At 32.4% G+C, this 18,426-nt stretch overlaps 1 protein-coding gene across 4 annotated transcripts in view; it reads right to left on the reverse strand.

The window, feature by feature from the left end:
- Nucleotides 1–788: 788 nt before the first annotated feature.
- Nucleotides 789–18,426, reverse strand: part of LOC143257585 (serine/threonine-protein kinase Nek8-like) — an 88,714-nt gene continuing 71,076 nt past the window's right edge. For all 4 annotated transcript variants that reach the window (XM_076516494.1, XM_076516493.1, XM_076516496.1 and 1 more), the window contains 5 exons: nucleotides 16,614–16,698; nucleotides 8,798–8,900; nucleotides 5,845–6,016; nucleotides 3,441–3,545; nucleotides 789–2,516 (listed from right to left, as the gene is read on the reverse strand). In XM_076516494.1, coding sequence (XP_076372609.1) covers nucleotides 2,418–2,516; nucleotides 3,441–3,545; nucleotides 5,845–6,016; nucleotides 8,798–8,900; nucleotides 16,614–16,698 — 564 coding nt within the window. In that variant the 3' untranslated portion in view covers nucleotides 789–2,417. The remainder of the gene's footprint in view (nucleotides 2,517–3,440; nucleotides 3,546–5,844; nucleotides 6,017–8,797; nucleotides 8,901–16,613; nucleotides 16,699–18,426) is intronic.

The following is an 18,426-nucleotide window of genomic DNA, read 5'->3' on the forward strand; positions in this document are numbered from 1 at the left end:
GACCCTTGATGGGTATCCAACAAAATTGTGGGTGGAAGGAAAATAATTGGGAGTTAGAATGAGGGTCAAACAAATAAAAGAAATTGTGATATGTTCAAAGTGATCACAAGGCCAACACTGAAAGCCCACATATCTAAAATCAGATCTGGTCTGTGGAATTTAAATAAACAACCATCTGGCAATGGTAAGCCAAAGTATACAAACAGACAAATGAGAGTACAAGTTACATAATAAAGCAGTAAGTATACCAGTCTGAACCACTAATATCAAGTCAAAGAAAAGAACTAAGTAATCGCTTTTCAACCTTTCTACCATCCAAAAAAAAGTAGACTCAAGGGGAGCTTCAAATTCTTACAAATACGAGTCATTTAAATTAACGATCATTTAAGTGTGATATACAAGACCTGGAGCATGTGAGATCAATACTTAGATAAGGAAAGTGAAGATCAAGGAATAGCTACATGTCAGTAAGTGGTAAGGATGTTTTGGAATATGAATGTGTTTGTAGCTAAGCACAAAACTTTCGAAGTGCCATTTCAAAGCTTCCACTGACAGTTCCAGTAAGAATATCCAGGTTTTATTTGACTAGAATGGTGTCAAACATCAAATAAAAAATATCTGTTAATAACCAAGTTAGAAAAAAAACCCAACAAGAAATGACATGAATTGGCAAGTTTCTTGTCTATAGGTCAACAAACAATTATGAACTGACTGAGAGTTGAGAAACATCCTAATTTGTAAAATGGGAATCCTGGCCATTGATAAATTAAGAATCATTAGAATACAGGTCTGATTTTACACAGTTTTATTTCATATTCCATGAGATTTATGTCTTTTAAGACGTGAAAGTTCTTCAAAGCTTGTTTCCTAAATACAAATGGTAATTAAAATTAACAGTAACATTTTAAGGCATCATGAAAATTATAGTCCAGTAACAAAATAATGTTAATACAATGAGAATAAACTGTTTTCTTCCAATACTTAATGCCCATGGTAAAATTTGATAATACTTGTTTTTATTTAAGGCACCACATTCTTTTACAACTAATATGTTAAAAGTGAATATTAAGACTACTAGTTGTGATTTGTGTTGAGCAATATCAAGTATAATCCGTGATGACGAGAAAACCAACTTGTAGAGAAAATTCTATATGTAAAAAAATGGCTGGTATGGGTAGAGAAAGCACTATGAACCTGACGATGACCAAAGAAGGTCGAAACCTTGCTTGCTCCTTTACATAGTGCTTCCTATTCCCATATAAGCCATTTTTTTTTACATATATAATATCAAGCATATTTTATTTAATGTAACAGAAAATATTAAAAGTCCAGTAATAATTTTTATGAAAATCTATATACTATAAATATCATATCAGCATTAAAAAAATTTGTGTGGATAACTGTAAATAATATAAAAGTGTGGTATAAGTAATCTTACTAGTTGAAAATTGACACAAAAGATACTGGGCAAATACCATTAACAAATAATACTTATACTATGTAAATAAAAAAAGTAATTATACACAAAAACAGCATTATTCTACATATATTATGTGAATAAAACAAATTAGTTACTTTTACACAAAAACTGTATTACACTACTTATATTATGTGAAGAAAACAAATTAGTCACTTTTACACAAAAACTGCAGTGTTCTGGTTCTACATGTAAATAAAACAAAGTTACTTTCATACAAAAGCTTCACACTGCATTATTTTCTTTACAATATGTGAAAAACAAAGTTGATGACAATAATTCTGTTATCTTTCAAACAACACTTACTTATACACTCATTATTAAAATGGTTTTAACTGGATACTTTAGGAGTTGTTATGGTGAAATAATATATTTTAAGATTTATTGACTAGGTAAACACAAGTCTCCCTTTTTAAGGTAAATAGATCAATATTCACCAACGGCTGTATCAAGTTTCTCACTGAAGTACCTTGTAAATTTAATCAACTTCTATATTCACCTTAAGAAAAGTGTGATTAACCCTTAGTCATATAAAGGGTTTAAATCACAGAATTGATTTACAAACTAATAGAATGTGAGGCTAAAATCACATCCTGCAAATTCTTTTTCAGACAAGCCTCATGGTAACAGTACTCAGAAAGTTTATGTTAATAATAATAATCTATATAATTAACTGAGTACTTGGTCTGGCTGTAAACATTTTGATTATTAAATTACACTGATCACTATAACACATACTAAACTTTATATAAAATACTAAAGTCTGAAAGTTATGTACTGTTCAATGAACAATACTGTCTCCATGACCCACAAACAAACACTATTGTATACATCTTACTTTACTACATTTCATAGTTTGGATTAATCATCTCTTATTTACATGGGAGTTATGTTGATAGTCAGAAATAGCATTAATCTAAGCACAACTCATGAACAAACACTACTGTATACAACATATGTTACTAGACTTGACTTCTGGGATTGACAAAAGTTTCTTTACAAGGGATTTCTGTTGATGTTCAAAAATCTTCAGCTGCTCCTTTAGAAATAGTAAGATAAAATTATCAAATTACTCTGTTCTACTTCTATCAAAGTTATCAAGATTATAAAAAGTGAAAAGATATGTTGACACAATCTAAGATATTACAAGGAGTGATTATCTGTATACTAAAGTATAGTCTTAGTAATAAAAAACTTATCATATGGTGAAAATATGTTACAACAATTATATCAAAAATACAAACTTGACCCTTACACTGTCTTACTTTGTGATATTTAAGTTACAGTAAAATTAAACTCAACCTATATAAAAAATAAAAAAGAGGAATATTTATTTTAAGTTTAACACAGTAAGAACAGGAAAAGTCACTTAAGTCAAAATAGTCCTTACTTCTAACACATTTAATGTGTTAAACTTAAGATGAACAAAGATTAGTAGATTTTTGTGATTATTATGTCAGTGGTGGAATTAATTACTTTCTTCTATTTAATTTCTTTACATAGGAGTACGTCACAAATGTATCATGAATGTGAAAAGCATTTACAGACAAATATTGTAAAAAAATATCTTGGAAACAAAAATCCAGTTTGCATTAGAACATATCATAGGATAGCCCACAATTACCATAAGAGTGAACAAGATGTACTGTAAAGTGACAAACCACTACAGATATATAATCTGTTTCAGATAACAGAACATTAGTTGTTAATCAGTAAATGTCATAAATAAAATAATTAAAAAGGTTATTAAAAGTTTCATTAAGTTTTAAAAAAATTTACAGTAACTTATAACAAACACAAATTTTTTGGACCTTTATTTAAAGTTTTCTCCACTGCCAAAAAACATAATTTCTTAAGAAAAATGGTAATAAGTGCTGTAACATCCATCATTGTCTCTTTTGGAATTGAAACTAAATAAGTAAGAAGTTCAACTACATTCATTTCTAGTGTAATTTAACCTTACCTCAAGCTTATTTATATGATCTTGATAGTCCTTGAAAACCACCTTCTGGTGTTCTAACTCCTTTCGGATTCTACTTACATCACTTTCCAGTAATTCTTCTTGTACCTATAGCATAAACAAAGTAAAAAACATGTTATACAATTTTGGATGTAAATATATATACTATCCAATAATAAAACAAAATGTGTAACATCTGACTACAACTGTACAACAATGTCAAAATTTTAATATACAACTTCAATAAAACATTTACAAAAAGTTAAATAAACTTCTAGACAATTACATATGCAGATACTTACATTATAAAACAATTCATTCATATACTATCTGGAACAAAGTTCTCTTGTTGATTTGTTGATAATTTAATTCTATGCAAAACAAAATTGAATAAAACTTTAAAGATAACTTACTTATTTAATTCCTTTACTTTGAAGTACAGGCTATAATTTATTAAGCTTTAGGGAATATTACATTTTTGTTAAATTTAAATTTTCAGTATACTGCTCTTTCTGTCACTTTGGCCAAAATCTATTATGACAAGTATAATTACTACAACACAAGAATAATACCTGATACTTTTAGCTTTATCATTGATGAAAAGAAATAAAAGCAAGCATCCTATCAGAATACATTTTTAAGATCTTTCTTATGTATACCACAACTGACAATAGTGTGGATGAATTTACATTCTATACAAAGCCTATGCATTTAATAATGCTGTGCTACATTAAATGTTTGCTAAGTACGATTCTATACAAAGCCTATACATTTAATAATGCTGTGCTACATTAGATGTGTGTTAAGTATATTCAATATAATGTTTACATCTCTGATAACACAGTTGTTGATGTAAGTTGCTCCTGGTGAAATTATATACTTTAAAAACAGGGTACACACATTTCATTATAATGTGGCTACATTCAGTGGCTGTTGTGTAAACAGACATGATTTTAACATCGAATAACAATGCTTCTACATTCAATACTTGTTGCACAAATGGAATAAAATATAAAAATCCAGTAGTGTGACTACATTCAGTGGTTATGATTATAGTAAAAATATTTATTAGTCAAATAATCAATTTGTAAATTTACTACAACAAATGAGTATTTCCTTAATGAAATCAACCCACTTCACATTATACAACAATTAGTGGTCACATCAATTTGTAATCTTACAACAACAGATAAATATTTCCTTAATGAAACCAATTCACTTCACATTACACAACAATTAGTGGTCATATCAATTTGTAATCTTACTTCACAGGTAAACATTTCCTTAATGAAACAACCCCTTCACATTAGTGGTCATATCAATTTATAATCTTACTACACAAGATAACCATTTCCTTAATGAAACCAACCCACTTCACATTATACAACAATTAGTGGTCACATCAATTTGTTTTCTTACTATACAAGATATACATATCCTTAATGAAGCCAACCCACTTCACATTACACAAAAATTAGTGGTCATATCAATTTGTAATCTTACTATCACAGATAACCATTTCCTTAATGAAACCAACCCACTTCACATTACAAAACAATTAGTGGTCATATCAATTTGTAATCTTACTACACAAGATAACCATTTCCTTAATGAAATCAACCCACTTCACATTATACAACAATTAGTGGTCACATCAATTTGTAATCTTACAACAACAGATAAATATTTCCTTAATGAAACCAATTCACTTCACATTACGCAACAATTAGTGGTCATATCAATTTGTAATCTTACTTCACAGGTAAACATTTCCTTAATGAAACAACCCCTTCACATTAGTGGTCATATCAATTTATAATCTTACTACACAAGATAACCATTTCCTTAATGAAACCAACCCACTTCACATTATACAACAATTAGTGGTCACATCAATTTGTTTTCTTACTATACAAGATATACATATCCTTAATGAAGCCAACCCACTTCACATTACACAAAAATTAGTGGTCATATCAATTTGTAATCTTACTATCACAGATAACCATTTCCTTAATGAAACCAACCCACTTCACATTACAAAACAATTAGTGGTCATATCAATTTGTAATCTTACTATACAAGAAAAATATTTCCTTAATGAAACCAACCTGATGTTATAAATTTGTTTTATAAAATAATACAACATGTCATCAACTAACATAGATTTAACTTCACTAGGAAACTAGTTAAACAATAGCTCGTTTGGGTTGAGAAAATATTTTTACATAGAAGAGCGAACAACGTTTCGACCTTCTTCGGTCATCGTCAGGTTCGCTCTTCTATGTAAAAAATATTTTCTCAACCCAAACGAGCTGTTTTTTCATATAAATTTCTCAACAAGTGGGTTTCTCGACATCACTGATTAGTTAAACAACAGTAATGGTATGTTAGACATAAATTTTACCTGTGTAGGAAAATCAGCCTTGTGTATCATTTGATAGGAGAGAGAATTTTCTAGTTCTTGCACTTTTTTTTCAGTCTGTTTTTTCTCAAGAGCTAGTCTCTGTATTTCATATCTTAAGATCACTTCACGTGAATGTCTGCCAGACTTTGTTCGACTCTGTGATAACTTACTACTGTAATATGATAAAAAAAACAACAACATAAATTTCCCATATAACTGCATGTTAGGTACCTAAAATTATCTAAGTGTATAAAAAACAGATTGGAAAAGAATGAAGATATAAATGTACCTCTATGAAAGACTCAATAAAAAAATAAATACCTATTCTTAGGCACTCTCTTTACTTCATGATATAAATTATTTCTTCTTAACATCTTCCCAAAAATGTAGTTTTATGTTTATATATCATTAAGGACTTTTTGCTTCTTTTTACAGAATTAAATATTTTTTCACACTTAGTTCATCTGTTTTAATATGAAATAGATTAATTTTTATAATTGCTGTGTTTTAATAAAACTCAGTATACTTAAACAATATAACATCTGTTTACTAATGAATAAAACAACAGATCAAGAATTACATAAAATGTTGATGAACTATTCAAGAAACACAACATTGGAAGTTAAGAAAACTCTAAGTAATATGTTTAACATGATTCAAGTGTTATAACATTTCAGGACAACAAGGGGCCTGCCAGTCCATCTGTTCCAGTAGACTAAACAAAGCTAGCCATTATCATTCAAATATTTATAAAACCCTCCCAAAAATACACTACTACTGTCACATCTGAAGACATCCCATTTCAAAAGCTCACTATCCTCTTAGAAAATAAAAATTAGGTAAAGATGACTTCTACCCTATTAAGATATACACGTCTTACCACTCTCACCATTAAGTATGAAAAAATATGATACATGAACACTATCAATTCCCTAAACAATCTTAAGTACATCAATCAGTTCCCCTCTAACTCTTCATTTTTCAAGAGATAATGATTTTATAGATCTTAGTTTATTCTTGTATGACAACCTCTTTTCTTTTTTTTTCCGCATATTATCCTTGTAGCTATCCTCTGAACCCTTTCAAGTAATTAAATGTTACTGTTAAAGTAAGGGATCCAACATCAAACACAGATGGGTAAAATATGGTCCAGCAAATGATATATACAGTAAAATTATGACCTCTTTTACTTGTAATAAATAAGTCTATAGATACATACTAAAATCCTATTTGTCCTGCAAATAGCTACAGTACACTGCTTAAAAGGCTTAAGACACCAATCAACCAGAACACCAATATTCTTTTCTTCAAAAAACAGTATTAAGGTTAATACCATCAAAATTATAACTTAAGTTCTAATAAACCACATGAATACCTTCCATTTATTAATATGAGAAGAAATCTTACATTTCTTCTTTAACTCACTAAGTTACCTAAATGTTTGTAAAGTAGCAGCATCCTGCCACAGTCAGCAATATCTATGACCCTAATATCAACTGCAAATTTACTGACCATTTCTTTGTCTATGTAAATGATATAAATCCAAAACAGCAAAGTTTCTAACAAAGAGCCCTAATGTACTCCACTTGGAATATTAATTCAGGATGAGTGAATTCCATTTATAAGCACCCTCTGGCTTCTATACAATGAGACAACTCACAGAAGTAATGTCAAATGATTTCTGAAAATGTAGATACACCAATACAGAGCCAAATACTTCTTTAAATATGTCAAAAGATTATTAAGGCAGGATTTTCTCTTAAGGAAACAACACTGACCATCCAACTAAATTTCAAATTTTGTTGAGTGACTTCTGTAAAGCTTCTTTTCTCACCAAAGATTAAACCAATAGGTCTATAATTACAACTTTCATTCTCTGCTTTCACCAGACAATTACCATTAGCCAACTTCTATCATCCAGAATTTATGTACTATTCAAGAAATTACAAAAAATTACTTGACATATCTAATCCTTAACCTCCTTTAAAACCTAGAAGAGCTTCAAAAGTATTAGCTTTGTATGTTTATGTATATAAATCAATAAAAAACATCAGATACTAAAATGCTATTGCTGAAACATATAGCAGTTGATAAAGATTTTTAACAGAGATATCATTGATGGAGCAGTTAAAAAATTTAGATAACAAACATTTGTAATAATTATTTGACTAAAGTATCAGAAAGTTATTTTCACCTTATGTAACTTGTTTATCTTGCAAAGTTTCTAACATAAAAAAATTTTAATCCTACATGTATGCCTGCAAGTAAGATAAATCAGTTTTTAAATAAATTTAAGAAAAAGTGGATACAAATAAGGGATAAAACATATTTACAAATTAATTTCTGAATGTGGAAATAGGGCAGGCGAAAAAGAACCTAAACGACAGAGTTAATGGGAATAAGCCAAATGTTAAAAATTAAAAAATAGGTGTTTCACAATTATCCCAACATTTCATTTGAAACAGAGTATGTTATCAGGTCAACCTAAAAATGACCAGAAATATTCACGAATCATTAGAAATAATTAAATGCAATAAAAATAATGTGTTTTACAAGGATGGATTATATAACAGGGCAAAAGAGCGATGAAGGGCTATAAAATTAAGAGATCACATGACTGTTATGTTCCTGTGATCTACACTCCTGAAGATGGCATCTTGATGAGTGTTATAGCATGAAGAGTGTATTTACTTTGTGTAATTCAAAAAATACTATTGTTTCAATTGTTTCTTATTTACTTATCTATGGCATTACACAAGTGCCCATGAAAAAAAAAAGTATTATCCTTTTTCAATGTTTAATTTATACTTAATATAGTTTCTACCATTGACTTATAAATTGGTAATCAGATTTTTGGTACTTTGTTCTATAATGCCTAGGATAAATTTATAAAAAAATAGGTTATTTTAACTCACATAGCATAATATTTTAAAAATAAAACTTAATTTCTTACCTTGTATCATTACTTTCGGCAGCTGCACCTGTGCTATTTCTATGAGCATTAACATCAACTGGCTGAATCAAAGGAAATGGCTTTTTTCTGTTCCCACTGAATTCTATTCAGCAAATGAAATAGTTTAAATTTAAAAGTGCATGTAAACCCTCATGTGAGTATAGTAAATCCTCAATGAGGATTTAAATTACTATGGTAATAGCAACATCTTTTACAAAAGTTATTACTTTCTTACTCTGAAAATGGGGCCTGGCATGGCCTAGCGCGTTAAGGCATGCGCTTCGTAATCTGAGGGTCGCGGGTTTGCGCCCGAGTCGCACCAAACATGCTCGCCCTCCCAGCCATGGGAGCGTTATAAAGTGATGGTCAATCCACTATTCGTTGGTAAAAAGAGTAGCCCAAGAGTTGGCGGTGGGTAGTGATGACTAGCTGCCTTCCCTCTAGTCTTACACTGCTAAATTAGGGAAGGCTAGCACAGATAGCCCTCGAGTAGCTTTGTGCGAAATTCCAAAAAACAAACAAACAATACTCTGAAAATATATTTCTAATTATTTTCCCAAAGCTATCATTATCCTGTTCTGTCCTATGAGCATTGCTAAAACAAATTTCACTATAGTGTATCAATGTGTATACATCATCAGTTTTGTACCATTTCAGAACATATGTTAATCATGTGACTACTCTACACCAATTATATACTGGCACAGCTTGTTCCCTCTACTATTCTAGAATAATACTCACTTCCAATAATTAATTGTTTGGTTGGTTTGGTGTTTTATGGTGAAGAGCAACTAGGCTATCTGGTAAAAAAGTTAAAATTAAAGTAAAATTATTAAAACAACAATAACTCCTCATGACAAATTCAAAGTAGCATATTCCCAATTGCCTTTGAATGTGAGAGGAGTTGACTGTGTTGAGATGTGGATGTTTCCACCAATATGTCACCAGAGCGAAGTTTCTTTACTGACTATGGAGAACAAGCAAGTCCATCTAGTCTTTTCTGAATGAAAAATGGAGCCATTTGCCCTAAAGGTTTCTCTGAAAGAGAATGTAGTATAAAAAAATGAGGTACAGGTGTTACAGATGTTGAAGACAGCTGTTCAGAATCTTCAATACATGGTCGTTTACCTATGTACTGTTTTCTCACTCTTGTATTTAAATTTTTATTTGGAGGATCCATAATAATAATAATAAATATTTCAGTGCCCACTGAGAGGAAGTACTACAAAGAAAAGGACACCTTAAAATAGAAAAAAATAAAGCTAATAAACCAGTTATAGTTGCACTTTACTCTGCATCATGACTAATGGAAGAAGATAAAACTTTTACGCACACAAAAGCATAACATGATGAATATAATAAGAGACAAAAGTACAGGGTGTAGTCCACATGCCCGCCTGGAGAATTTCTTCAACCAGCCGACAAAAGCGGGAAGCTAGGGAAACAGTGAGATGATGAATTTGATAGGAAAATACATTAAACAAAGAAAGGAACAAAGAACATAGAAAGGAGTAAGCTAAATGGATCAAACTGTAACCCAGTTCGTGATAGTGGAAGTGGTAAGGCCACAAAGAGGGGAGGACCTCCAAGGAATAAATAAAGGGTTATGTGCACCTCTGAATGAGCTATGCAAGTAACATAACACCTTAAAGTCCTAACAGAATAAAGCAGTCCATCTAGATCAAGATGAGTTTAAAGATGGGAAACAGAAGGTACAGAAATAGAATAAAAGAAGGAGCTGCTGATGTCTTAGGCAAAAAGGAATGATCCAGATAAAGGAGAAGGTATAGTGGGATGGAAAAGGATATGGGAAATGTTTAGTACAAATAAATTAAAACAGCAGTGTCCACAGGCCAAAAGCAAAAAGAAACAGGAGTTAAAGGATAGCTAAAACAAGGAACATGATGCAATGAGTTAAAATGGTGGGGCACTCAAGGAATGAAGAACTACATTAATATACCAGTCCAGAAGTGCAGAAGTGGAGACCTTTTAATCCATAAGAAACATATATAAAATTAAAGACTTGCATAACAGGGAGAAACAGAAAGCATGAGAAAGAGCAGTTTTGTAGCCAGAACTTAAGAAGACAGAAGATCCATGGGTAAAAAGCCATATGAGAAATTCTGTCAGTTAAGCCACAGAAGGCCTGGTGACTGAAAATCCCCTAGCAGTTGACCAAAAGTGGAAGGCATTCCACTGATGTTAGTAAAATGCCATGGATGATGAACAAATGGAAGTAGGTAACAGAAAGGAGACACAACTCCTAAACCTGGACCACCTCACCAAGGACTGGATAAAAGCCAGGCATGAAGATGTAACACATGGAGATTTAGATGGGGGAGAAAGTTGATACAAAAGTGAGAAAAAAATAGGAATAGGGACAGGAGGCCACAAAAAAAGGCATTAGAGCTTTGGAAATCAAGGGTGAGTCAATGGGGGGTATCAGAAGGGCCTGTCATGAAGTGGGGTGTACCAGAGAAATCACTCAATATAATAAACAGATAGGAAGGTATACATAAAGGTATTTGTGAGACCAATCCTGACTGATACATCTACCATCTCAGCCCAAGGATGCAGGACTGGAGACAAAAAGAGGAGGAATTTAGCATTGAGGTCCATCTAATTGGAGTGGGCCCCAAAGCAGGCAAAGGTTGCTGAATACCAATAGAAATATACGATCTGGATGTGAAAAAACAATCTGCTACATAATTAAAGTCATCTGGAACATGACAAGCTGGTAGCTGAATATGATGTATCTGACCCCAATTGAGAATGTATAAGGCTCAAAGATAAATATCTCTGAACCCAGTGCCCCCTTGGTGGTTAATATGAGTTACCACTGTAGAGTTCTCTAAGTGGATCATCATCAGACAGTAATGGAAGAAAGATAGGAAGTGAGAGAATGCCTAGTGAACCTCCAGAAGCTCAAAAGTATTGAAGTGCAAGACAAGTTTGTTTGCAAAACAACAACCAGGAGACCCCCACAACCCTGAAGGGAAGCATTAAAAAAAAAAGTTCATATCTGGGTATGGGGGAGGTATTCGTATCCCAGATGATGTATGGACTTTGTTCAACCACCATTATAGATTAACTTCTAGGGAAGGAGGAAGTGAAATATGGGCAAAAAGAGTATACCATGCTAGGTTTTATTACTCATGGAGAATAAGTAATGTGGGTGTAACTTAAGAGAACCAAAGCAGTCATCAAAGCACACATCAAGAAAAGCAATAAAACCCCTTGAACAGTAAGTAAGAGGCTATGGCAGATGAGGTGTTCCATAGATTTGAAGTGAAAAGGAGAAGGAAGAGCTTGACCAAGTGGGTATCAAAGAAACCCCCCAAATGAACCAAATAATGGATAAGTTGAAGGACCAAGTTCCCCAATTTGTTCTACCATCCCACTCTGGCCACAAAAAAAGTAGCTGTTGATTGTGTATCGTAAATTCCTGCTGGGAATGAGCCAACAGTAGTCAGTCATCCATGTAATGGTGAAAGTGCAACCCCAGAGTAAGAAATGTGGCAAACAAAGGCTCAAACTACATGGCAAAACACACATAGAGCCAATGCAAATCTAAAAATGAGAGCCAAAAACTGATAAACCAACAAGGCAAAAATAAAACTGAGATCAAAGAGCTATCGGAATACAGAAATAGGCATTAGTGAGATCCATTTAGACCATTCATAATCCCATAAAATATCCATCACAGGGTTAGGAAGGACACTGCTGTGAACTGGGGTAGCATAATGAAGAAGTTGAGTTGAGATAAATCGAGAACCAGATAACAATCTCTGGCTTTCTGGGGACCGAGTACAGCTGAGAGTAAAACTCTTCAATAGCTTGCTGTAGCAGTAAGTCCTGAACCACTTCTGACAGATGCTGGCAAGTTGAGGAATTTAAAGAAGGAAAAATAAATGGGATGAGGAGAAATTGGATGTGAGGTTGTAAAGGTAACATTGAGTCCCTCTAAAAGAGCCTTTACCACCCATTGCTCTTCTAGAAGAGGAAGATAGCGAGGTAAAAAAATCAAACAATCAATCCCCCACAAGACCCAAAGCTACCACCAATTAGTCACTGATACTACAGATGACGAAGGTCTCATTGGATTAGGGGGTACAAGTAAAGGATGAGGAAAAAGGTCAAGAGATAGTAACATGAAGCAGAAAAACCCCTCAAGATTTCTGAGTAGATCTTCAGACATCAGATGTATGGAAAAGAAATATCAGACAAGGGTAGTAACATGAAGGCAAGAGAAATTGACTTCAGTGAGTTTGACATGAGACAACAAAGAACCTAACAACTGTTGTTCCAAAAATGGAAAATCAGCTCTATTGTAGGTGAGGGCACATTGATCTTAAGCTCTTGGGGAGTGCAGCATACTTATCCTTCACTCAATTGTGAAAAAAGTGTTCAGCTCATATCCCAATATCTGGACAGGAAGGAAAAACTAAAAATGGTAGGAAAGATTTCTCATGAAATAACAAAGATTGGAGCAAATAAAATGTTGATACTAGTAAGCACAAAGCAACACAAAGAGCTATCTGTGCTCTGCCAAACACAATAATCAAAACCCAGTTTTTAGTGGCGTAAGTCAACACACATACTGCCACTTGCAGGTTTCAAATAAGATACTGGGTAAAGAGACAAAATATCATAAAATTAAGTAACAAAGTCAGTATTTTAAAATAACTCCAGTTTCTAGCAGTACACTTTAAAAGATATGATCAAACCTTCGTATAAAGTTGTGTTCATGTTGTATGGAAAGTGCTTTAATTTAAAATGGTTGTTCCACATGCCACAGTTATTTTAAAATAGTTCCAGTTTCTAGCAGTACATTTGAAAAGATAAAGATATAATAAACATTCATGTAAAGTTGTGTTCATGTTGTACAGAGAGTGCTTTAATTTAAAATGGCTGTTGCACATGCCACAGTTATATTAGAATACCTCCATCTTCTAGCAGTAAATTTAAAATGATAACTATGTAATGATATCTTCTTTTGGAGTTCTGTTCATGTTGTATAGAGAGCACTTTATGTTAAAATGGATGTTCCACATGCTACAGTTATTTTACAAAAACTATATCTTCTAGTACTAAAATTTAAAAAGACAAAGATATAATCCAACCTTCAAGTAAACTGGTGTTCATGTTGTATGGACAGTGCTTTAATTTTAGATGGTTGTTGCACATGTCACAGTTATTTTAAAATAACTTCAGTTTCATGTAGTACATTTAAAAAGATAAATATTTAATCATACCTTCATATAAAAGTGTGTTCATGTTGTATAGAGATTACTTTAAGTGAAAATGTTTCTTGCACATGCCACACATATTTTCAAATAATGCCAGTTTCTAGTGGTACATTTAAAAAGGTAAAGATATAATCAAACCTTCATGTAAAGTTCTATTCATGTTGTACGGAGAGTGCATTCATTTATATTGGTTGTTGCACATGCCACAGTTATTTTAAGATAAATCCAGTTTCTAGTTGCACATTTAAAACGATACAGATATAATCAAACCTTCATTCAAAGTTGTGTTCATGTTGTAAGGAGGGTACTTTAAGTTAAAATGGTTGTTGCACATGCCACAGTTATCTTAAAATAAATCCAGTTCTACAAGTACATTGAAAAGGATAAAGATATCATCAAACCTTCATGTAAAGTTGTGTTCATGTTGTAAGGAGGGTACTTTAAGTTAAAATGGTTGTTGCACATGCCACGGTTATCTTAAAATAAATCCAGTTCTACAAGTACATTGAAAAGGATAAAGATATCATCAAACCTTCATGTAAAGGTGTGTTCATGTTGTAAGGAGGGTACTTTTAACTTAAAATGGTTGTTGCACATGCCACAATTATTTTAAAATAAATCCAGTTTCTATTAGTACATTTAAAATGATAAAGATATAATCAAATATTCATATAAAGTTGTGTTCATGTTGTATGGAGAGTCCTTTCAGTTAAAATGGTTGTTGCACATGCTACAGTTATTTTAAAATAACTCCAGTTTCTAGTAGTACATTTAAAAAGATAAAGCTATTATTAATCTTTCATTTAAAGTTGTGTTCATGTTTTAAGAAGGGTAATTAAAGTTAAAATAGTTGTTGCACATGCCACAGTTATTTTAAAACAACTTCCACTTTCTAATAGTACATTTAAAAATATATAGATATAATCAAACATTCATTTAAAGTTATGTTAATGTTCTAAAGACAGTATTTTAAGTTAAAATGGTTGTTGCACATTCCACAGTTATTTTAAAATAACTCCAGTTTCTAGTAGTACATTTAAAATGATAAAGATATAATAAAGCCTTAAAGTAAAAATGTGTTCCTGTTGTATGGAAAGTGCTTTGATTTACAATGGTTGTTGCACATGCTACAGTTATTTTAAAATAACTCCAGTTTCTAGTGGAACATTTAAAAAGATATAATCAAACCTTCATGAAAAGTTGTGTTCATCTTGTATGGAGAGTGCTTTGATTTAAAATGGTTGTTGCACATGCCACACTTATTTTAAAATAACTCCAGTTTATAGTAGTACATTTAAAAAGATAGATATAATCAAACCTTCATGTAAAGTTGTGTTCATGTTGCATGCATAGTACTTTAAGATAAAATAGTTGTTGCACATGCCACATTTATTTTTCTTATTGTCTTAATTTTGAATACCCAAAAAATTAATTTTTTTTAAATTGTTTTTGTGGTGCCATTCAATAGATGGCATAGGCGTTTTATACTGAGATACACATTACAGTAAGAAGCTTTAATCTGAAGATAGCAAACTGAATTCAGTGTATCCAAAACATGGAATTAGCATGGAAAGACTGACTGATGAGTTAATCTTGGTATGAGAAAGTTATATATTTTATATGCAACTTGAAAATAGCTTCGATATGTAGTAGTTAAGGAAACATCCTTAAACTCATAATTAAAAAATCTGAAATCCAATCTTTATCGTGAGTAAAACGCATGAAGAAAAAAGTAAAGAATTAATCATATGACATTTTCTGAAATCACAAATGGTTAATGTTATTCACTCTGATGACATCTCAATGTGCTTGTTATTGTTGTGTTATGTTAGTGACAGAGTTGTTGCAATGGGTTGCTCTGATGACTTCTCAGTATATGTGTTGTTGTTATGAACTTATGTGACCTTTACTGACTTCAACAATGTTGCAGTGGTTCACTCTTATGTCACTTCAGCGTTTCTATCATTGTTGTGAACTTTTGTGACCTTTAGTGATGCCAAAGTTGCTGTAGAAGTTCACTCTGATGGCATCTAAGTGTAGTTGTTGTTGTGAACTTGTGTGACCTTTACTGACATCAAAGTTGTTACTGTAATTCACTCTCATAACATTTCTGTATTTCTGTCATTGTTGTGAATTTGTGTGAGAGTTAGTAACACCAAAGTAGTTTCTGTGGTTCACTCTGATGACACCTAAATGTTGTGTATGACAGAATATTACTTTGTTCAAAGATATAAAGAATATAGTCCTTAGTTGTGTATATGCTGCAGTGTATAATACTAGATATTAATTTATTCAAGGATATAAAGAACACATGCTATAGGGACACATAAAAATATAGTTAATCAGGAGTGAACAGCAATGATTTTGCATTATAATTTGTTAGAATAGTGAAAATAAATATATGCGTGATGCATCTTGTCTGTTGAAACTACTTTTTAAATTATTAAATATCTTGAGTTTTCAAACACAAGGATTTTAGTTGGATACTGCAAAATATATTGTTAATATCCATAGAGAAACATACCACATTTGGGGCACAGTAAAGAATGTCATTAAACCATCTTTACCTTTATGTTTTTGTTCAGCAACTGAAAAACCAGTCATGCCTGGTATGACTGGACCTGCCAGCTCTTCCTTCAACCATGCAGGTGTCTAAATTGGAACAACACTCATATAAATGTGTGTATATAAATATATATATATACACACTGCTGGTCAAAATCTTAAGGCCAATGAACATAAAGAAAAAATATGCATTTTGCATTGTTAGACTCAAGTACTTATTGGAGCAGGGCTTCAAAAGATGAAAATAAGAATAAAAAAATTTTTAGAATTTAATAGGGAAAATGTAAACACTATGAAATTAGCCTAAATACTAGCTGGTTCAAAGTTTAAGACCATTCTGAAACGAAGCGTTAATCGGTAAATGTGTAATGAAATTTAGTCATTTATGTCCAAACATTAGTGTTGTCAACATCATCCACTGACATCTCCTATGTTAGATTGGGTGAAAACATAGCAAAGGCTAAAAAGTTGACAGAGTGTGAACGTGACAGAATTGTCAAGCTGCTAAAGCATCGCTGGTGAAATTGGGCATAGTAAAACTGCTGTTGCAAATTTCTTAAAAGACCCTGAGGGATACCAAACGAAAATTTCAAGTAGTTAGCCCAATAAAATGTCGCTGGCGTTGAGCAGGAGGATTCGACGGGCTGTCCGGCAAGACACCAGCCAATCGTTGAACCAGATTAAGGCCCTTACGGATGCAGAATGCAGCTCAAAAACAATAATACGGTATCTACGAGAGAAAAGTTTTAAAAACCATAAACTCTTCAAAGGTCATGCCTCCTTCCACACCATGAAACAGCTCAGTTAAACTTTGGTGAGAAGTGCCAAACATGGGATGTAGAAAAGTGGATGAAGGTTTTGTTCTCTGATGAGAAAAAATTTAACCTGGATGATCCAGATGGCTTCCAACATTACTGGCACGATAATCCTTATTTTCTACATGACATAGTGGAAAAGGTTCCATCATGATCTGGGGTGCTTTCTCCTTTCATGGAACAATGGAGTTTCAGGTTATACAGGGGCATCAAACAACAGCTGGCTACATTGGCATGTTGGAGAGAGCATCCTCATTGACTGAAGGCCCTCGCTTGTGTGGAAATGACTGGATCTTTCAGCAGGAAAATGCTGCAATCCATAATGCTTGCAGGACAAAGGACTTTTTCATGGCGAATAACATGATTCTTTTGGACCATCCAGCATGTTCGCCCAAACTGAACCCCATTGAAAATGTTTGGGGATGGATGGCAAGGAAGGTCTATAGAAATGGACATCAATCCCAAACAGTGCATGATCTTCATGAAGCCATCTTCACCACTTGGAATAACATTCTAGCCAGCCTTCTGCAAATGCTTATATTGACCATGTCAAAGCGAATATTTTAAGTTATTTGCAATGACGGCCATGCAACTCACTACTAAGACCTCTTGCTGGGCATTTCCTACCCTGTTTAGGACTTCATTTTGGTATGGTCTTAAGCTTTTGAACAGCTAGTATTTAAGCTAATTTCATAGTGTTCACATTTTCCCTATTAAATGTTAAAAAAATTTTATTTTCCCTTTCTTATTTTCATCTTTCAAAGCTCTAATCAAATAAGTGGTTGAGTCTAACAATACAAAATGCATATTTTTTCTTTATGTTCTTTGGCCTTAAGATTTTGGCCAGCAAAATATACTCTTCAAAAAAAGAAATGCAAAAAGCAAAATATGAGACAAATTGTTAACAAGTTTATTCCGGGTAGTTCTGTATGACATGTGTGAAACCTTGCACATTCACTGCTGAACATCCAAAGTCTGCAAAGGCGAAGTCCACGCTCAC

This window comes from Tachypleus tridentatus, chromosome 7, assembly GCF_004210375.1.
Source record: "Tachypleus tridentatus isolate NWPU-2018 chromosome 7, ASM421037v1, whole genome shotgun sequence".
Lineage (NCBI taxonomy): Eukaryota > Metazoa > Arthropoda > Merostomata > Xiphosura > Limulidae > Tachypleus > Tachypleus tridentatus.